The sequence below is a fragment of the Gobio gobio genome, assembly GCF_949357685.1.
Source record: "Gobio gobio genome assembly, chromosome: 17".
NCBI lineage: Eukaryota > Metazoa > Chordata > Actinopteri > Cypriniformes > Gobionidae > Gobio > Gobio gobio.
In genome coordinates, this window is record NC_137110.1 from 13,550,868 (window position 1) to 13,574,200 (window position 23,333).

The window sequence follows — 23,333 nt, forward strand, 5'->3', positions numbered from 1 at the left end:
ATGAGAGGGCTGGAGAAGAGAGAGGGAGCAGAGAATTTCCTCAAAGCAGTGAATGGTAGGACAAGGATTAGCTCAAAAGCTCATTGCTGATGATTCTGACCTCATTAATCTTACATTATTAGCCATATTCAGGGAACCAAAACCAAAAGATCTGAACGTTTCATTTGCACTCAGCTTTAAAGGAATAGTGAATTCTGTCATGATTTACTCACCTTCAAGTCATTCCAAACCCGTATGACTCTCTTTCTTCTGTCAAAAACACTAAATATGATTTTTTTAAAGACTATTCTGGACACTTTTCAAACATTTTTTCCAATGAAGTAAATAAAGCCTGGGGCTGTCAAACTCTAAAACAACTAATATCATAAATTCCATGTTCCCTTTCAAAGTCAAATTAAAGCTTTGTATGAGAAAAAAGTCATTATTCATAGAAAATATTGTTCTGTTTCTCATTCTCATGAGAAAATTAGTGTTGGCTCATTCACCGTTTCCATTTTGTAAATACAAGTTATACTGTAGATCTTATTGTGAGCGATTCATCCAAAATGTTGACCTCAAAATGTTTCATATAAATGTCTCTAAATCGACAGATTTCACTCTGGTGATGCATGACGGACTTCTCCAATCATTTAGTCATCTTAAACTCAGCCCCTCACAAGTCTTAACCTATATCCCTTTGAAATCAGATGTACGTCACAATACAGAAGGAAAAAAAAAATCACTACTTCGGATTCTTTAATGGTCCAATGGGTGCGAAAATAGTCGTGATTAAGAACGTGATTCAGTCTGTTGGCCTGAGCTACTGTATGACTTGAGAAGGGTTGAAATATGAGCAATTTTTTATGTACTTTATGGGGCTTTTGCATCCTTTTTGAAACTTGAAAGCACCAGTAATTGCGTGGAAAAGACCATCAAATTATTCCAAATGTCTCGTTTTGAAGAGTCATTTGACTTTTGAATGCCATGAGAATGAGTAAATGATTTTTCGTTTTTGGATGAACTAATCCTTTAATGTCTAAGTCTGAGAGATTGACTTTCCAAGCACATATGATCCCAAGGGCCTTGGCATGCTCTCTGAGAGGCTTGGCAGTGAGTGAATGAAGGCCGGAGGTGGAAGGCAGGTGCTGCCGTGCGAGCAGCGGAATGCAGCAGGAACGTACTGCAGGGCAGTTTGATTTCAGGCTTCTGTCCAATAGGCTGCAGCAAATCGAGTCTGCATGCTGCCACATCTACACCAGAACTGCATCTTAGCCCAAAACATCAATCCCTTTCGTACAATACTCATAACGGTCTGCTTTGTTTACAATCCCAAATATTAAAGAGATGGCTAAATATTCAAACATCGAAAATCACGATAATCGAACAGGTCTGGTTTCGAATTCTCTCATATTATTGATTGCTTCAGTTCACATAATGCATCTTTGCTATGTAAAGGCAGCTGTAGATAAATAAATGCAAGAATGAAGACCAATCGGTATGCAAACTACAATGATATCACCATTGACGGTCTGGATTCAATGTGTGATGGTTGTAGCATTGGCAGACTGTGGGCACTACTTTGCCCCATAGGCATATCTTCTAACATACACCGATCAGGCATAACATTATGACCTCTGACAGGTGAAGTGAATAACACTGATTATCTCTTCATCACGGTACCTGTTAGTGGGTGGGATATATTAGGCAGCAAGTGAACATTTTGTCCTCAAAGTTGATGTGTTAGAAGCAGGAAAAATGGGCAAGCATAAGGGTTTGAGCAAGTTTGACGAGGGCCAAATTGTGATGGCTAGACGACTGGGTCAGATCATCTCCAAAACTGCACCTCTTGTGGGGTGTTCACGGTCTGCAGTGGTCAGTATCTATCAAAAGTGGTCCAAGGAAGGAACAGTGGTGAACCAGCGACAGGGTCATGGGTGGCCATGGCTCATTGATGCACATCGGCAGCGAATGCTGGCCCGTGTGGTCCGATTAAACAGACAAGCTATTTTAGAGCTGTAGAAGTTCTGATAGAAAGGTGTCAGAATACACAGTGCATCGCAGTTTGTTGCGTTTGGGGCTGCATAGCCGCAGACCAGTCAGGGTGCCAATGCTGTCCCCTGTCCACTGCCGAAAGCACCAACAGTGGGTACGTGAGCATCAGAACTGGACCACGGAGCAATGGAAGAAGGTGGCCTGGTCTGATTAATCAAGTTCTTTTACATCACATGGATGGCCGGGTGCGTGTGAGTCCCTTACCTGGTTAACACATGGCACCAGGATGCACTATGGGAAGAAGGGAAGAAGGCAAGCCGGCGGAGGCAGTGTGATGCTTTGGGCAATGTTCGTCTGCAAAACACTGGGTCCTGGCATCCATGTGGATGTTACTTTGACATGTACCACCTACCTAAGCATTGTTGCAGACCATGTACATTCATGGAAACGGTATTCCCTGGTGGCTGTGGCCTCTTTCGGCAGGATAATGTGCCCTACCACAAAGCAAAAATGGTTCAGGAATGGTTTGAGGGGCACAACAACGAGTTTGAGGTGTTGACTTGGCCTCCAAATTCCCCAGACCTCAATCCAATCGAGCATCTGTGGGATGTGCAACTTACAGGACTTAAAGGATCTGCTGCTAACATCTTGGGGCCAGACACCACAGCACACCTTCAAGGGGTCTAGTGGAGTCCATGCCTCGACAGGTCAGGGCTGTTTTGGCAGCAAAAAGGGGTCAACACAATATTAGGTCAAAATGTTATGCCTGATCGGTGCATGATATTTTAATGGCATTATGAATTAATTCTTAATTAATAAACACCACATCTATAATCAGCATGTATGAAATATTTCATGTAAATTACTTATGGGTTAATATGTTGTACAGATTAATAAACTGTCCATAGTGAGTAACATTAAATGAGATCTATGTAAATTAGCACTGATTAAATAAGCCTGTCACATAATCAGGGGAACATACTTAACCATGCACTTAATTTTCCCATATTCTGGTTTACATGAGCTTTTCTTTAGGAATACTGGAATATATTCATGTTTCTCTACAGGAAGTACTTAAGATGTGTCCTCTGGTTATTAATTACATTAATATTCTGAATTACTAAAATGCTATTTAAATCAACTAATTGAATTATAATTCATGTCACTGCAACAGCACAGAATTGTTCAATTCTGATTAATGTAGCAATATCCACATGCATATAATTAAACATCTGGCAGAAATAGACTTTCTGGATAATGGAAGAGAATATATGTTTTAGACAGAAGAATGTATTTTCCCTCTTTTTTGGGTCGATTCACTGGTACAAACAGTGGCAATGTGTTTTGTTGTGAGCAACAAGTACACATTTTTATATTAGCTTGTTTGTATTGTCCTGTTTTCAGTCCAAATATCTAAAATATCTTACATTAAGAAACATTTACTAGACAAGCAAAAGTTTTTGTCTTATTTTGGGGGAAAATAACTCAAAATTAAGGGAGTTTTTGCTTAAAATAAGCAAAATAATCTGCCAATGGGGTAAGCAAAATAATCTTGTTTTCTGTTTGAATTAAGATTATTTTGCTTACCCCATTGGCAGATTATTTTGCTTATTTTAACAAAAACTTTTGTTTGTCTAGTAAATCTTAATGTAAGATTTTTTAGATATTTGGACTGAAAACATTGCAAAAAATGCTTTTCTTACTTATTTTTGTCGTGCAATCAGTGCCCTCAATGCATTCTCTCCAATGCTTTCTCTTTTATGCATTAAAAAACCCCTGCGTAGGCAATGGCCTTTTTTGTAATTTCAGCCTAGCAAAACAACCTAGAGGTCATTTAGTTTACATTCATTTCCATCAGCCAAGCTACCCGGCAAAATAAATGCAGAAGCCTCGACCCTCATTCATGTATACTTTAGAAGTAATCTACGCCTGGTTTAATGCATAGAGACGGAGCTGAACTGCAGAGCATGTTGGATTAGTATTCAGGTACTGTGTGTTGCAAGTCTCAGCACCAATACGCATCAAATGAGACTGCAATAACAACACATGCAAGCCGAGGAACAAGGAAAGATAAGAACAGGAAATCGGGTAAAAATGAAGCTAAATGTCTGCAAACACACACATGCATGCAGAGTTTGTATTCTGACTGGTAAAACCCAGCGTGGATGACAAGTCTGCTTTGTGGTGATAGTGAAAGGTATTTATTGACTTGAAACACTCACACACGGACACAAACACACTAACGGCCATTAATAACACCATTGTACACACCTTATCTCCTCTAGTCATGTCATGGTCTGAGTAGAACCACATAGGATTTTTAATGCAGGGATTTTTACCCCTATAAATAAAAAGATGAGCAAATTGGTATTACATATTTGTAGATTAAATAATTGTATTTGTTTAATCTTGCAAAACATGTTAAATCTTACTTGTCAGTACAGACAGTTAATGTAGAAAATTACTGAATTTGGTTGCCGAGGAAGATATAATTGTACATTAAGTATATTATTTATTACACAGTGCTCCTGAACAGAATATTTGATTCTGATTTGCAAATCATGTAATTGTGTTTTTGTTTTTTTCTAAAAATGACCACTAAACTGTATGATTGACTTTCCAATTATTCTGCTTTTCCTATTTCTTCTCAAATAACAAAACCATGGTAACACTTTACAATAAGGTTTATTAGTTAACTACATTAGTTAACATGAACTAATAATGAACTGCACTTACAAAGCATTTATTTATCTTTGTTAATGTTAATTTCAACATTTACTAATACTTTATTAAAATCTTGTTAACATTAGTTTATGCACTATGAACTAACATGAACAAACCATGAACAGCTGGATTTTTTATTAACTAACGTTAACAAAGATTAACAAATGCAGTAACAAATGTATTACTCATGGTTAGTTCATGTTAATATATTAACTAATGTTAACAAATGAAACCTTATTGTAAACAACATACACTACCGTTCAAAAGTGTGGGATCAGTAAGATTTAAAAAAAAAAAAAAAAAAAATACTTTTATTCAGTGTAGATGCAATAAATTGATCTAAAGTGTAAAGATATAATGCTACAAAAGATTTCCATCTTTCATCAAAGAATCCTGAAAAAAGTCACAGTTACAGTTGACAAAATTATTAAAGGGCTGACAAAAAATATTAAAGGGTTAGTTCACCCAGAAATAAAAATTCTAAAGAAAAATTAGCCCATGATTTACTCACCCTCAAGTAATCCTAGGTTTATATGACATTCTTCTTTCAGACGAATGAATAAAATCGGAGTTATATTAAAAAAGTCAGCTCCGGTGTGTTAATAAAGGCCTTCTGAAGCAAAGTGGCAAGTTTTGTGTGAGAAAAATATCCATATTTAAAACTTTATAGACTAAAATAACTAGCTTCCGGTGGTCACGGTATGCATCGATTTGCAGCGAAAGAGCAACCCTTGACCCTTGAACCCTTGACGTATGCGTATTGACGAACGCAGAAGCGCAGAGGATAGAGCAAAACAAAACACTGGTCATGAATCAAAAATAAATGGCGGAGGATTTCAATATAAGAGAAGAGGGGCTTGAGTTTGTTGCCCAGCACTATCCGCGATAGGCGTCAAAGCTTGCAATCCATCTATACATCGCGTCAGGGGTTACTCTTTTGCGTAAGTCAAATTGCGTATAGCTTTCCGTCGGAAGCTAGTTATTTTAAGTTTTAAATATGGATATTTTTTTTACACAACTTGCCACTTCGCTTCAGAAGACCTTTATTAACCCCCTGGAGCCGTGTGGAGCAGTTATATGATGGATAGATGCACTTTTATGGACTTAAAAAAGTCCTGGCTAATCCAAGCTTTATAATGGCAGTGAATTGTTGTCTCGTTTTTGAATATAACTTTATTCGTCTGAAAGAAGAATGTCATATACACCTAGGATGACTTGAGGGTGGGTAAATCATGGAAAAATTTACATTTTTGGCTGAACTAACACTTTAAGCAGTAGGGGTGTGACGAGATCTCGCCACAAAATTAAAATGTGATGAGATTTTAAGTATGTTCCCTTGATTATGTGACAGGCTTATTTAATCAGTGCTAATTTACATAGATCTCATTTAATGTTACTCACTTTGGCCAGTTTATTCATCTGTACAACATATTAACCCATAAGTAATTTACATGAAATATTTTATACATGCGGATTATAGCGATGTGGTGTTTTCTCGTCGAGGTGAAAATCTGTCTTGCGTCAAATTGTTATGACGGAGTGTGAGGGTGAAGTTAGGATAGAATATGAATCCATGTATCATTCGTTCAGTCATTTAAAAAAATTAGAAAACATAATTTACATTTCTAATTTTTCAACTTTAAATATTAAATAAAAAAATTACTGAACGAATGATACACGGATTAATATGCCACAGCAACGTTTACATTACACCTCCACTGTCTTTTTGCTGTTTATAGATTTTTTTTTTATTCCAGTGGATAATGGTCACTTCAATTTCATCAGCTCATCCAACACGAGCTGTACGAGTCGACCATAGTGCGCTTGCACAGCACTGCCACTGATCACGTGACGAGAAGACTGACAGGGCCGTGGCGGAGGATTCGTTGCACAACAGAAGCGTCAGACAAATGTCTTATTTTTTTGTACAAACAAATGCAGCATTGGATTTGACCATAGACTGTATAAAACTATAGATATAGTGTCCGTGACGTCAGCCGTAGGGTTCTGAAGAGCCATTTTGAAGCCTCAAAGTGGCCATTGCCATATTGGCAGCACGTGATGGCTAACAGACAGCAGACAAATGGCAATCCACCTGTCACTCAAGTTGCCACGCCCTTAATTATGAGGAACTTTAAAGCTTAATATAATTTCAACTGAGGAGTTATAAAAAACAATTCACCCCCTCACAGTTGTCATGAAGGGCAAAAATAGCTATATAGACCAAAACCACTTTTTGTACAAGGCTGTAAAAAAAATTCTGCCGTAAAGTTGGGCATTTTAACAAGGGGGAGATACAAATTGGACTCCCTTTTGGAGCCTGTCTCTAGCGGCCAGTCGATGAATTGCAGTTTAAGTCACTTCCGTGTTGGCTTTAAGAGAGACTGCAGGAGGCTGCCGCTTACATAAGACGTCTTTTAAAAACATTAATAACCTATGAAGGGTAGTATGTATATCTATATATATAAACTAGGGATGCAACAATACAGTTAGTCCACGGTTCAATACATACCTTGGTTTTTAACCACGGTTTTCGTTTCGGTTCGGTTCTGATGGCTTGTCACATCAGTTTTTTTCTATTCTATTTTAAGCGACAGGAACAGCAAGAGGTTAAGGAGAAAAAATACTATTTTTTAATTTCTTTATTTTCTTTATTTATTTTACTTAAAAGAATTGAAAAACTTAAACTTAAAACTTTACTTAAAAATCCTTGTACACATTCCTAGTGTATTGTAAAATATACAATAAATATATATAAAGATTTACACTGGCAGCTCAGAGCAGTACAGCAGCATTTAAGTATGAAATCGAATGAATAAATGTAAAATTAAAACACTACATAGACTTCTCTATAAAATATACATGATTCTTATTAAAGCTAATGTATTAAAGTTTTTCAGTCAAGAGCATTGAGTGATTTTCTCTTTGTCTTTTGTTGTTGTATTAACATTAAAGGGATAGTTCACTCAAAAATGAAAATTCTGTCATCAAGAAATGAATATAGGTTTGGAACAATATTAGAGTGAGTAAATAATGACATCATTTTAGAGGTGAACTGTCCCTTTAAGGACAGCGTGTTCACGTGTTCAACTGTCCCTTTAAGGACAGCTGCGCTGTTGTCAATTTAAGACCTCTACACATCTAATCTACAGACACACGCCGATTTTACTTTCACTTTAGACATAACCTACTGTGTTTATGTAAACCTTGTGTGTATTTGACAGTATTAGCAAAGTAAGACTACTTAGTCCAGTAATCGCGCTTGACAGGCGTTTAGTGCGCGCGCTCGGAAAAGCACATGTTTAACCGGCAAGGCTGTAAAATGCATGCAAATAATGAGCTTTCGTGATTGTGAATAACTATAGTGTTCCGTGAGTGTAACTCCACCACTAACGTGTGATGTGAATGTATGTCGCGTGGTTCAGTATATTGGGATGGAGTCAAATTATAGAATTTGTAGAAAAATAATTAATTAAATGCAAAACCGAAAAACCGCAATTCACAAGCGCGTATTGAACCGTGAAGGCCGTACCGAACGGTTCAATATTATATTGAGAATTGTGGCATCCCTAATATAAACGCAGTACTATTTAAAGATATTGACACCTTTAGAGTGATAAAGAAACACTCATGAATGAGGAATAAAGAGTGGGACATGCATAGTGTTAAAAATAGTTATTAGGTGAAAAATAAGACACGTTCTTTGATCGTGCATACTATTGCATTTTGTTTGTGAAGAGACCATATAACTGATTCTGATTTGAATGAGTCCATCTTTCCACAGAAAAGACAAAAGTTTGTTGTCGATGTACGTACTTGTTTGCGTCTGCATTTGCGTGTGCTTGTTTCTTAGCATGAGTCAGCTCAGCTTGCGGTGAGGTTTGCATCAGCAAAACTAGAACCCAAAAGCTGACAAAATATCAAAGAAAGAGGAAGGGGGGGGGGGGGGGGGGGCAAAAGAAGTACAAAAACAGAAACAACTAGAAAATGACAAGGCCAGACGTGGGGCCAAGAGAGCAGCAGCCATTGGCGCTACCGTTCCTCATTGTTGTCTGCAGTAATGTAGTCAATGGTGCAGTGAGACTGGCCCCGGGAGCAAGCAGCAGACGGACCTCCTCCACCAGCTGCTATTAATTAAATCCCGCCAATCCTGCTGCAATACACTCACAAAACAAACCTACCTACATTCATGATACAACCAGTACATATACAAAGTCCGACACTAAACATCTTAAAGAGTTTACCTCTTGAAATCGATTTTCGCATCATCACCAGAAAAATATAAAATCTATCTCAAGCTGTCACAAAGTGTTTCTATGGACATATCAGAGCTAGCCTTGGTAGAATCCTTTATTTTTCACATCACACTGTGACCAATTGAGGTCTTGTTAGCAGAAGTTTTACTGCAGACTCAGAATCCATTGTTGGCTTGATGCCACATGAGCCAATAATCAACCCTGACGTCTTCTTGCATGCAAGTGAAAACTGTAGCTGTTTACTGCATTGCTGAAACATTCTATAACACATATACTATGGTATTTCTAAATAAGTTCATTTTGCCATTACAGTCACTGGAATCAACATATTATAACATATTTATATTCTATAACATGTTGGTTAAAACTTGTCAAACTAAATTCCCATAGTGTTGAAGGGATAGTTCCCCCCAAATGTTAAATTCTATCATTATATAAATCACAAAAGAGGATATTTTGAACAATATTTCAACTATTTCTCTGCACCTCATGAAAGTCAGTGGGGTACAACAATATATGAGACACAATTGACTTTCAATGTATGGACAAAAATGAGACATTTGGTCATCTTCTTTTGTCTTGCACAGAAGAATGTCAGTCATTCAGGTTTGGAATGAGCATGAGTAAATGACAGAATGTTCAATTTTGGGTGAACTATCCCTTTAAAGTTGAAAGAGGAAAAACATGTCCGATAAGAACAGTTGCTCAGGTAGAGCAACATTTTTCAGGCTGGGTTAGAAAAGGGTCAATTAGTCTAGAAATGGGAGGAATGAACTGGCTATCGTGGATTAGCATGAAGCAAAAGTATGTTTTCTTTTGAGGAAACACTTCGTTCAAAAGGGTATTTAATTTAAAATTAACAACCAAAGATAACGTCCTAATGCGTAAAATGCTATGGGCATTTAACAACTTCTTTAAACTTTGCAGAACGAGGAGCAACCCTTGTCTGAAGGACGATTATATCCAGCAGCAGGAGAGAGATTTAAAATTCACCAGCAGCTATTTCTGCTCTGATTGAAGGAGCACTGAGACAAATGGTGAAACAGACGGAGAAATGAAGAGGAGACATCATCTGGCATGCACAATTAAAGGAACAGTTCACCAAAAAATGAAAGTTCTGTCATCTTGTACTTAAAATCATTATGTTTGAAACTTCTATGGTGTAATTATTATTCCATCAAGCACTAAATAGGATATTTTAAAGAAACTTTAATGCAGCTCTTTTACATACAACTGTTCATAGTGACCATGGCTTTCAAGCACAAACAAGGACCAAAAATACATCATAAAAGCATCATTCATAGTCCATACTAGGGTTGTCAAACGCACCAGTACAAAAAAGTTTACGGTTCCAACATTTCTGCAGTACCGGTAGTACCGATTACCAGATATATTGGGTACCCACTACTTTCAAACACTTGTGTTTGTTTGAGCGCTCTCTGAGCATCAAAGGTTTCTATTTATGGCGGGTTTTTACAAGTGTTGAGCATTGTGGCCAATTACAATCATATCTGTTGAGCGCATGAACATTGTGGCCAATCAGAGGGGCTAGTCAGTAAGTTTCTGCTTTAACACTGCTGAAATCGCACAAGGTTTTGTTTGGTTCAACTTGAGCTGTTGTCTGGCTATCACCAGACCAAACTCAATCTTTTAAGATTGAACATTGGTCTGAGGAGTCTGCTCTGTATTTTCTACTGGATAAGCTGGATAAGCCGGTTTGTGATTGGTCCCTGCAAATTTGTAACAGAAGCAGGATAAAAATATGTGCAGGTTTCCAGCCTGAGCTGCAGGGCGAAATCAAATCGCCAGCAGATCGGACTGGGTTTACCCAGTCTATGTGAGCTGCACAATAAGAGATTTATAATACAATTAAGACAGCTTTTTATTATAACGAGAGTTTTGTGAGAGTGCTGAATTCAGTGAGATCACGCTTTAGAGATTGACAGCCTTATTATAAAAGGTAGGGCTCTACTATTACCCATTCACAATATAAATACAAGTTTAGTTTTTCAAGCTGCTAAGTACACTGCAAAGTTTCTGTATTGTTTCTGATAACCGTATTTAAATAGGTGATTGAATCAGAAACTGCAATGATTGACAGCGATAACCAATGGACGAGAAAAAACGAAACGGGTCAAACATTTTTAAAGTACTTAATTAAAAAGTTCTTGCTTCGGTATCGAAATGGGTACAGACTACTGAAATGTTGGTACTGTGACAACCCTAGTCCATAACTTTTGCTTTATTTCAAGTCTTCAAAAGCCATATAATACCTCTGTGTAATAAACAGGGTGAAATTTAAGTTACATTTTGTAGTGTTTTTTGGCAAGAGCTGCTAAAAGATGTATCAGGCCTTTTCTGATTTTGTGTTCCAAGGAAAATAAATAAATGACAGAAATTTAATTTTCTTGGTTGAACTATTCACACTTGTACATATCAAATAAGCCTCACCTCGGGCCACGAATCTTTGATGAGAACCTCTCGGCCAGTTTCTCCAGACTGCGGGAATACTCCAGTTGAATCTCGGCCTTGCGCCGAAAAAACTCCTGCAGGTCCTGCAACAGCTGGATCCGAGCCTCTGATTGCTGCTCCAGGCACTTGAACTGCTCCACCAACTGATTACGGATCTCTGAGCAACAGAGTACACATAAACACATTAGTCTGACTCAGCACAAATCTCTATGTGTACATGTACAAAAGTGGTGAGGTTCAGATGGGCGTCCTCTCAAATTGGCTGAATCTGTGATTTAATCCATTCAGCTACTGACCAAAGAATTTCCACGTTGGATCATGACTACTGGATACGAATATTGGAAGCGCTTTTGTGTTCCTAACACATATGGAACGAGGTTACTCCCAAAACTTAGCAGCGTGTGTGTAGCCAAAATACATTACATCATCCCAGGGTATATATCCATCCAATATAGATATGAAGGATAATAGTCTACCACTTGATAGGAAATTTGTATGCAAATTGGAAAACAGAAAAATGTCAAATATATATTTAGTACACCAAGTCAGACCTGTGCTTTGTCCTTTAATACAAAATGGATGAGACTGAAATCCACACTTGTTTCTATCTAGATAGATGGCTAGATAGAACCAGTTGCCTTCTCTGTGTTGTAGCACTTGCTGCTATTTAGAGAAACTAATATTTAAGAACAAAGCCAGTTTTCACAGAAAAAACACTGACTTGCAGTTAATTGCAAAGAAAGGTTTTGTGCCACAAACAGAGTGTGTTCTTGAACTGACAAGCTGCTCCCTCAGTGCTGAGAGAGAGAAAAGCGAAAATTACACTAACACAACAGCGAAGTACATGTAGGTTGTGCAGTAAGTCATGTCCCTGAGGCAGCCAGTTTCTACAATGTTAAAGCAAAGCTTCTTTCATGTGTCATTTCAAAGAGGCCTCTATTCCTTCAAAGACTTCCTCTGAGGGAAATTTGTATTATTTCTGTTCCCTGCGCTAAGGTTAACAGAACAATTAGACAACAGAAAAAAGTAGCTTGATGAAGTAAATCAAGCCTGACACAAAAGAAAGCTCAAAATCAAACACAACTTAGAAAGGTAGACAGCTTTACTGGAAATAAAATAAATCCACTGCGATATTGATTGACTTAAAAGCTGTTCGGGTCGAAAATTCTGATCTGCTGTTAACACGAAGCAACACCTCAGAGCTAACCCAGTCAAGCTGTCGACAGTGTCAAATAACTGCGTTCTGTGGGCTTTTTCGCATATAAAACAACACTTCTGACTGAGCTACAAATAGGGTTTCACGACACTGGAAAAAAAATGGCATAAAAAAGCCATATATTTATCATCATGTTAATTATTGTGCCTTTACCCCCAAGAGCAGGGTGCACTTTTTACCTCAAATACCATTCTTTTACATATTCTTAAGTTATTGGAAAAACTGTTCATTTTATTACCTTTGTCTCAAAATATATTCAATAATTTTAGCGAAAAGAAGAAAAAACATTCAATAGTACCACAGACTCAACATTGCACAGCTGCCCACGATTGCATCAAGCATCAGCCACATTTCCACATTGTGAAACGTAGATGTTTAGAAACGTGCTGCGGCAAGTTTGTGTGCCATTTAGTGGTTTAATGGAGAACAAAATCATTTGCAAATTTTACCCCGGTGCGCCTTTTACCTCATTGCACCCTATTGTAAAATAAGAAATGTATCATTTATAAAAAATAATTGTCATTTCATAGTCCAACTGCACAATTACAATACTAATATTTCTTGTTAAACTCTTAATTTCTTCATTTTCAAACGCAACAATCGCCGTTGGCTAGTAATTAGGGATAGACGATTAACCGAAAACTAATCGAAACCGAAAATTTGAATCTCTAACCAACGTAATTTTCCCATGTCGGTTATTTCAGTTATCATGTGACTCCGCCCCGTCAGTCACATCAAGTGCAGTTTGCAGTTATCGTTGTTTATGCTCAGAATTACTATGGTAATTGCATGTTTTACACAGTTTATACAGGTCAGTTAATCTGCGTTCTTATATGCACTGATACACACACAGAGACGGCGCGCGCAAGATCCGAAGTCAGATCACTTTCACCTGCGTCCTCATTAAGTTTGTCAATTAAATGAGTTTAAAGGCTTGCCAGTTTGAACATTAAAGCGATTGTGCAATATTCAAGAACAACGTTATGGAAAACTTTGCCGTTCAGTGCTCATGAGCTTTTTCTGTGAAACAGAGAGCGAGCCATGTCGTGTCTCTGACAACGCGCGCCAGATCACTTTCACTTGCGTCCTTACAAAGCTTTGTCATACGTGTGTGTTTTAAGGCCTGCCAGTTTGAACATTGACGCGATTTTAGACCATCAGATGTGTATTATGTTGAACTAATGCCTGGTATATTGTGACACACGAACAATTACAGACAGTAGCTTGCACATCATGTGAAGATCGCGCGCAGAGAGGAGCGCAGAAACTCATTGTCAACGCCGTCCTGTGATTTATCACTAAAGTAGCTTAGAAACTCAACCGTTATAGCATAGCAAGTACAAACCACAGCTTCATAATTAATAGGGACGATATGACTAATTCACACACACAATTACTCTCTCATCAATGCTTTCAAATAAATGTAATGTAGGCCTATGAGCTAATTTATCTGTATCTGATGTACAACAAACAGAAATCTGCCCCATAGACAATAACTGCTGAAAGTGAACCGTTTCCTTCAAGTGTTTTAAAAATCACAAAGAAATTCACTTTTTCATTAGAAAAAAAATCCCACCTTTAATAGTAGAAAATATTTACAGTACAACCCTTATCAGTGAACTATGAGGGCAAAAAAAGGAAAGCAAATAGCAAAATAATCGTTCATTAATCGTAATCGAGGATTTTTTTTTTCAATTAATCGAGATTTTTCTTTTTGGTCAAATCGTTACAGCCCTACTAGTAATATCACCAAATCAGCTTCTCTTTAAAAAAAATGGCACAGCTTTTTAAATATCTGAATGTACACTCTTCACATTAGTCAATCAAGCATTATATTATTATTATTATTATTATTATTATTATACAATTTATTTATAGGCGCCTTTCATGGCACTCAAGGACACCTTACAAAGTTTACACAAAAAATAAAATAGTTTAATCAAACAATAAAGACAATACAGAACTGACGACAATAACATTAAAAATCACATAAAAGCCTGCCTAAACAAATAAGTTTTAAGACGAGTTTTGAAAACCTGAAGACTTGTACTATTACGAACTTCTACAGGAAGCAAGTTCCATAAATGAGGAGCCGCATAACTAAAAGCTTGTGACCCCATGGAAGTTGTCCTAGTGCGTGGAAGAACAAGTGTAAGTGCAGAAGCATTTCTTAGAGTACGGGAAGGTATGCATAGATGCAGAAGATCAAGAAGATACGGAGGAGCCAAATTATTAAGTGCTTTATAAGTTAAAAGTAAAATTTTGAAATTTACACGAAATTTAACTGGAAGCCAATGCAAATTTTGTAAAACAGGAGTAATATGTTCTGAAATGGATGTTTTGGTCATAACTCGAGCAGCTGCATTTTGTACTAACTGTAATTTATGAAGAGATTTTGAAGCAAGCCCATAAAACAAGGCATTACAGTAGTCAATATATGATAATCAAGCACTATTTAAAAAAAAAAAAAGACTTAAAAAGCCATAATTTATCATCATATTAATTATTGAATTATTGTGCCTTTTGCCCCAAGAGCAGGGTGCAGGTTTTACCTCAAATACCATTCTTTTACATATTCTTAAGTTATTGGAAAAACTGTTAATTTAATTACCTTGAGCAAAACTGAAAATCACTAACAAGACCTTTGTCTGAAAATATATATTCAATAATTTTAGCGATTCTCGGTTGCTACTTAGAAAAATACATTAAATAGTGGCACAGACTCAACATTGCACAGCTGCCCGCGATTGCATCAAGCATCGGCCACATTTCCACATTGTGAAACATGGATGTAGAAAATGCTGCGGCAAGTTTGTATGCCATTTAGGGGTTTTAGAGGAGAACAAAATCAAATGCACATTTTACCTCGGTGCGCCTTTTACCTCGTTGCACCCTATTGTAAAATAAGAAATTGATTATTTATTGGAAATAATTGTAATTTAATAGTCTAATGCACAATTACAATACTAATATTTCGGTCTTAATTTCTTCATTTTCAAACGCAACCCTCTACGCACACTTTGGCAATACAATCGCCGTTGGCTAGTAATATACTAGTAATATCACCAAATCAGCTTATTTTTGTAAAATGGCATCGCTTTTTAAATATTTGAATGTACAGTCTTAACATTATGATATTATGATAATCAAGCACTATTTAAAGGATAGAACTTTAGTAATTAGAACTAAAACGCGGTAACCATGTATGAATGCATCTCATTTTAACTAAACTTAGGACTGGTGGTGGTGCTTACGTGTTTCTGTAAACAAAAACAAAAAAAAGTTAATAATTATTATTATTAAAAGATAATACTACTACTACTACTACTACTACTACTACTAATTCTACTACTAATAACAATACAACACACTAAAAATTGATGAGCTGCTGAGTTCATGAATATTAATCACGTTGTCAGCGTTCGCTCGAACTGATTTGCCGAAATCAAAACAGAGACATTAATAGATGAATGCCAGCCAATGAGATTGCTGTTTGCGCATTAGTTCCACCCACTACCGGAGAAACCAACATATCTTCTGCTTGTTCTTAAAAGCTGAAAAATTCCACATTAACTCTGGTATTTTGACAGGAAAATACAACAAAAAATATCATTTAGATAGCGTGTTGATTCTGCGTGGTAGGCAAGACTCTCGTTCTCTCTCCCTCTTTGCGTCTCAGCAAAGCGTTGGAGAGTCATGCGCCTTCACATTTGAGTTTATGGTACATCAAATACAGATACGCAGCGCATTCATTGAGCTGAATTGAAACCGTACGGATCGATTGACAGAGAGCGAAACTCTCAATCGCTCAGTCAGAGTGTTCAGAGAGTTAAAATATATCTTTACTACACTTATACTTAGCCTCTAACACACACACACTGGTGAGTAAAATCTAAGAATAGACATTATTTAGTCGCCCAGCGTTAAGATGCATATTCGAGTGATTTACTCACATTGTAGAGGGTTGAAACATTTAACCATTGAGCTTTTATTTTGGCGGTTCGCGGGCAAATGGACGCATGCGCTGCCGGTTTCAAAGTGAAACATTTTAAGTGCTCCACTGACACTCTGGAGCCAGTAGCGATTATATTTATTTAAATAAATCAAAGTATATGTGATTTGATAAACACACCAAGTCATAGCGCGTTATTCATGTTATTTTGTTATATCATGCAGCCCTACAGTACAAGAGAAGAATTAACATTACATTCAACTGCAAAGACTGTAGTGTTGAAAGGGGAGAGTGTTCTTTTTTCCTTTGATATTGTGCTGGGTTGACGAACCACAGTGCAGCATTACAATCTTCGGTTAACCACCGAACCTGGCTCTTCCTTTAGAAATGAGGGCTACTGCCTGCTGGCACTATTTGCAGTTAAAACCCATGTGGGCCCTATTTAGAGGTAGCATCCATACTGAAAAAAAAAAAAGCTAACTAACCCAAAGCGTGTTGATACCATTCACTGAGACTCTCTGAAAACTTCAGCTTTTTCTGTTTTTCATTCTTTCTCTCTGCTTTTTCACAAACTCTTTTCTCAGCGTGTATTCGTGTGACAAAACAAGAGAGCCTAAAGGAACGCCCCAGAAACATCTGACACCGTTTCGCATGAATGGCAGGCAGGACTTTTTTGAAAATACTCTCGTAAAAGGAGCAGGTTTAAAAACCTCTAGCAGAGCGAGAGCCGAAAAATAGGTCACGTTGTAAGTTAGCTTCTCACAGAGACCCTGAGCAATCACAGAATTATTCACAAGAAAGAGGATTCCAAGTGCGCTGCGATCACTCTGTGGCTTCACTTGATGTCTGGAACTCATAGCTGCTCTCGCAAGAGGAATGCTCTGAATTTTGGCCTGACGTCCCTTCAGCCCCTGTGTAACACTGTGAACTGGTTACATTAGAAGCAAGGAATTACTTAACAGAAGGATTTCTCTGGAATACCCTCATTTGATGAGACCGAACTCTGCCTGCAAATAGCTGAACGATTGTGTCACACGATGGACGACGCACCCCTGAATTACACTTTAAAAACAAACACACAAGTTGAGACCATCTGATTTCAATGAAAATAAATAGCCTGTCTCTCATATTAGCAAGACGTGATGACTAAGCCATCTGAATAAATAGAGATGATGGATCCCTATTATAGGGTATATGAAAAGTAGGGTGAAGAGCCAAAAATACACAAAAGATCATTTAATTATATAGGGAGAAAGCTTAACCTTTAATTTAAAGGTTTTCTAACAGATACTATCTATCAAGATACTATCAATTATCCTATATACTGTGCGTCATTTACTTCCCCTCCCCCAAACCATTTCCATCTGAGCCTTGGGTCTATTTGTCTATATGGGGACTTAAAATATGGTGTTATAGAGATTACAGAAATGTTCTTTATAATTAAAACTCACAAGATGTGCCCTCACTAGGTGTTGGTCTAGAGCTGTGGTTTTCTTTCATTGCTGAATTTTCAGCAGCCATTCCTTCAAATCATTATAATATGCTGATTTGGTGCTCAAGAACCATTTCTTATACCATTATCAATGTTTAAAACAGTTGCTCTGCTTAATATTTGTATGAAAACTGATCTTTTTTTTCAGGGTTCTTTTGTAACATTAGACATGTCTTCACTGTCACTTTTGATCAATTTAATGTATCCTTCCTGAATAAAACTATTAATTTCTTTAGTACACGGTAGTGTTGTGGGTTGATGGGAACACACCAAAACTTGGCTAATTAATCAACTCTTTATTAACTGATTGCATAATTTCTGGTAAAGTTTTTTAGTTGTCTCATTTGTACATAAGTATTTGGTCCAATGTCTTAGCTAAACAGTCTGCAATCTAGATAATTTCAAAGAAAAAAAAAAGAACAAAACAGCAGTCTGGAAAAATTAAGTACACCACTTAAAACTGCAGGTAATTGTTTTGAAGTAGTTTGTATTTTCTCCCAGATTTGAGGAGTTATGTGATCCACAATCTTTCATAAAACACCCACCATTCACACACAGTTTGTTTAGTGTGTTTGTTTATTAAATGTCATGGCTAATTTGATCATGCTTTCAGCTGTCATCAAGTTTGCAGTATTCTCAGCTCTGTTTAAAGGATTACTTCACCCAAAAATGAAAATTCTGTCATTAATTACACCCTCATGTCGTTCCAAACCCTTAAGACTTTCGTTCATCTTCGGAACACAAATGAAGATCTTTGAAGAGCTTTCTGTCCCTCCACAGACAGCTACGCAACTGAAACTTTGACGCTTCAAAAAGTTCATAAAACGAATCCTTATGAATTGAATTTTCTGAAGAAACTTGATTGCTTTATCTGATAAACAGGTTGAATTTAGGCTTTTATTTCGCATGCAAACATTGATCAGCGAACATAAACAGAAGCTCAACCAAACCTGCTTGCCGAGCGAGAACAAACCTGAAAGCTCAAACGTGCTACGTAACACAAGAATGAACCTCATTCGTTTTTGCAGAAGCTCAAACGTGCTGCATAACAAGGGAATGAACCTCATTGGTTTGTGCAGGTGCTACGTAACACATGAGAATGAACCTCATTGATTCTTGCGGACGAACCTCGGTGGTTCTTGCAGAAGCTCAAACGTGGTGTGTAACATGAGAATGAACCTTGGTGGTTCTTGCAGAAGCTCAAACGTGGTGTGTAACATGAGAATGAACCTCGGTGGTTCTTGCAGGTGCTCAAACGTGCTGCGTAACATGAGAATGAACCTCATTGGTTCTTGTTGAAGCTCAAACGTGGTGTGTAACACGAGAATGAACCTCATTGGTTCTTGTTGAAGCTCAAACGTGGTGTGTAACATGAGAATGAACCTTGGTGGTTCTTGCAGGTGCTCAAACGTGCTGCGTAACATGAGAATGAACCTCATTGGTTCTTGTTGAAGCTCAAACGTGGTGTGTAACACGAGAATGAACCTCACTGGTTCTTGTTGAAGCTCAAACGTGGTGTGTAACATGAGAATGAACCTCGGTGGTTCTTGCAGGTGCTCAAAAGTGCAGCGTAACAAGAATGAACCTCATTGGTTCTTGCGGAAACTCAAACGTGCTGCGTGTAACGAGAATGAACGTCACTGGTTCTTGTGGAAACTGAAACGTGCTGCGTGTAACGAGAATGAACCTCGCCGGTTCTCGTGGAAGCTCAAACGTGCTGCGTAACATGAGAATGAACCTCGCCGGTTCTCGTGGAAGCTCAAACGTACTGCGTAACATGAGAATGAACCTCATTGGTTCTTGTGGAAGCTCAAACGTACTGCGTAACACGAGAATGAACGTCACTGGTTCTTGTGGAAGCTCAAACGTGCTGCGTAACATGAGAATGAACCTCATTGGTTCTTGTGGAAGCTCAAACGTGCTGCGTAACATGAGAATGAACCTCATTGGTTCTTGTGGAAGCTCAAACGTGCTGCGTAACATGATAATGAACCTCACCGGTTCTTGTGGAAGCTCAAACGTGCTGTGTAACATGAGAATGAACCTCATTGGTTCTTGTGGAAGCTCAAACGTACTGCGTAACATGAGAATGAACCTCACCGGTTCTTGTGGAAGCTCAAACGTGCTGCATAACATGAGAATGAACCTCATTGGTTCTTGTGGAAGCTCAAACGTACTGCGTAACATGAGAATGAACCTCACCGGTTCTTATGGAAGCTCAAACGTGCTGCGTAACATGAGAATGAACCTCATTGGTTCTTGTGGAAGCTCAAACGTACTGCGTAACATGAGAATGAACCTCATTGGTTCTTGTGGAAGCTCAAACGTACTGCGTAACACGAGAATGAACGTCACTGGTTCTTGTGGAAGCTCAAACGTGCTGCGTAACATGAGAATGAACCTCATTGGTTCTTGTGGAAGCTCAAACGTGCTGCGTAACATGAGAATGAACCTCATTGGTTCTTGTGGAAGCTCAAACGTGCTGCGTAACATGATAATGAACCTCACCGGTTCTTGTGGAAGCTCAAACGTGCTGCGTAACATGAGAATGAACCTCATTGGTTCTTGTGGAAGCTCAAACGTACTGCGTAACATGAGAATGAACCTCACCGGTTCTTGTGGAAGCTCAAACGTGCTGCATAACATGAGAATGAACCTCATTGGTTCTTGTGGAAGCTCAAACGTACTGCGTAACATGAGAATGAACCTCACCGGTTCTTATGGAAGCTCAAACGTGCTGCGTAACATGAGAATGAACCTCATTGGTTCTTGTGGAAGCTCAAACGTGCTGCGTAACATGAGAATGAACCTCACCGGTTCTTGTGGAAGCTCAAACGTACTGCGTAACATGAGAATGAACCTCATTGGTTCTTGTGGAAGCTCAAACGTACTGCGTAACATGAGAATGAACCTCACCGGTTCTTGTGGAAGCTCAAACGTACTGCGTAACATGAGAATGAACCTCATTGGTTCTTGTGGAAGCTCAAACGTGCTGCGTAACATGAGAATGAACCTCATTGGTTCTTGAGGAAGCTCAAACGTACTGGGTAACATGAGAATGAACCTCATTGGTTCTTGTGGAAGCTCAAACGTACTGGGTAACATGAGAATGAACCTCATTGGTTCTTGTGGAAGCTCAAGCGTGCTGCGTAACATGAGAATGAACCTCACCGGTTCTTGTGGAAGCTCAAACGTGCTGCGTAACATGAGAACGAACCTCACCGGTTCTTGTAGAAGCTCAAATGTGCTGCATAACATGAGAATGAACCTCACCAGTTCTTGTGGAAGCTGAAACGTGCTGCGTAACATGAGAATGAACCTCATTGGTTCTTGTGGAAGCTCAAACGTTCTGCGTAACATGAGAATGAACCTCACCGGTTCTTGTGGAAGCTCAAACGTACTGCGTAACATGAGAATGAACCTCATTGGTTCTTGTGGAAGCTCAAACGTGCTGCGTAACATGAGAATGAACCTCATTGGTTCTTGAGGAAGCTCAAACGTACTGGGTAACATGAGAATGAACCTCATTGGTTCTTGTGGAAGCTCAAACGTACTGGGTAACATGAGAATGAACCTCATTGGTTCTTGTGGAAGCTCAAACGTACTGGGTAACATGAGAATGAACCTCACCGGTTCTTGTGGAAGCTCAAACGTGCTGCGTAACATGAGAACGAACCTCACCGGTTCTTGTAGAAGCTCAAATGTGCTGCATAACATGAGAATGAACCTCACCAGTTCTTGTGGAAGCTCAAACGTGCTGCGTAACATGAGAATGAACCTCATTGGTTCTTGAGGAAGCTCAAACGTACTGGGTAACATGAGAATGAACCTCATTGGTTCTTGTGGAAGCTCAAACGTACTGGGTAACATGAGAATGAACCTCATTGGTTCTTGTGGAAGCTCAAACGTACTGGGTAACATGAGAATGAACCTCACCGGTTCTTGTGGAAGCTCAAACGTGCTGCGTAACATGAGAACGAACCTCACCGGTTCTTGTAGAAGCTCAAATGTGCTGCATAACATGAGAATGAACCTCACCAGTTCTTGTGGAAGCTGAAACGTGCTGCGTAACATGAGAATGAACCTCATTGGTTCTTGTGGAAGCTCAAACGTTCTGCGTAACACACGAGAATATAATTTTTCTATGAAAACGCACTCTATGAAACCGCTATGTTCTTTAACCATTGCACTCGTGTCTCGTGTCTTTTGCATGACATGCCGTTCTACACGGCGCTCAAGGTAAAAGTACTTTTTTAAAACTTTTTACAAAACGTGTCTCTAGACCTGCGTCTTGTGTTTATAACCGGAAAAACACATTCTGTGTGAATGGACCCTACTCTATTTTGCTGCAACGATACTTTGGCAGGTATTGCAAATTACCTGGCTCTATGATACATTATCTCTCTTGTATCCAAAATATTTCCAAACCACAGATGTTGATTTTTTTTTGGACAAGTCTTTATCCTGCCCTGAATTCACCCTGCCTGTTTCTGTGCTTTCTTCCATGTGGTCACGGTAAACCCGCTTTGTTCTATTCTCGCGCTAGATTTGCATGCTGCATACAGATTGCAGACTAGGAGGCTGGCGGAAAAAATTGTGCTCTCACATCGCAATTTTCTGGGTGGTTGCCAGGGCGTTGCCAGGCAGTTGCTAAAATAGTGGTCTTTAGCATATTGCTATGCAGTTTCTGGGGTGTTATAGGCGTTGCTAGCATCCAGAAGACCCTAGAAACCACAAAGTCAGATGAGTCCTGCCACAATGATATGATATTCTGGTCCCTAAATATGGCTCGGATTCCTTCTAGAATGTAAGTCTATGATGCTTTTCCATCAGCAGCACAATCTCAAAACAGTGGAGAAAGGTCAATTCCTGTTGAGCTTGTGATACAATGAGAAACTTTCTCAAATACAGCACCATCTCACAAAACCCTTGCAGTCTCAACAAGCTATATTCATCCATGCACCATTTGCACAAGAGTTCATTCAATTCACCTCTTTACAATGGTGAATTGGAGACTCAGGCCCTTTTCATGCAAAATAAATCAATACCAAATGGTTCCACCAAGTAATAAGCACTTAGAGTTTTACTGCAACACAATACCAGTGACGTGGTCTTTATATGACACTGAAAGCTCTCCGTTCTCTGGTCTTTGCATGTATAATGCATTTTCTCAGAAAAGCCAGTCTTTGAGTCTCGGCCACCTTCTAACTCTCAGTCTCCAAATCATTCCACTAGTGGATTTGTGTATTA

At 38.5% G+C, this 23,333-nt stretch overlaps 1 protein-coding gene across 1 annotated transcript in view; it reads right to left on the reverse strand.

Annotated features, from left to right (window-relative positions):
* Positions 1-23,333, reverse strand: part of srgap3 (SLIT-ROBO Rho GTPase activating protein 3) — a 140,373-nt gene that overhangs the window by 96,036 nt on the left and 21,004 nt on the right. Inside the window, exon 2 of the mRNA XM_079840412.1 lies at positions 11,403-11,580. Within this exon, the coding sequence (XP_079696538.1) occupies positions 11,403-11,580 (178 nt within the window). The remainder of the gene's footprint in view (positions 1-11,402; positions 11,581-23,333) is intronic.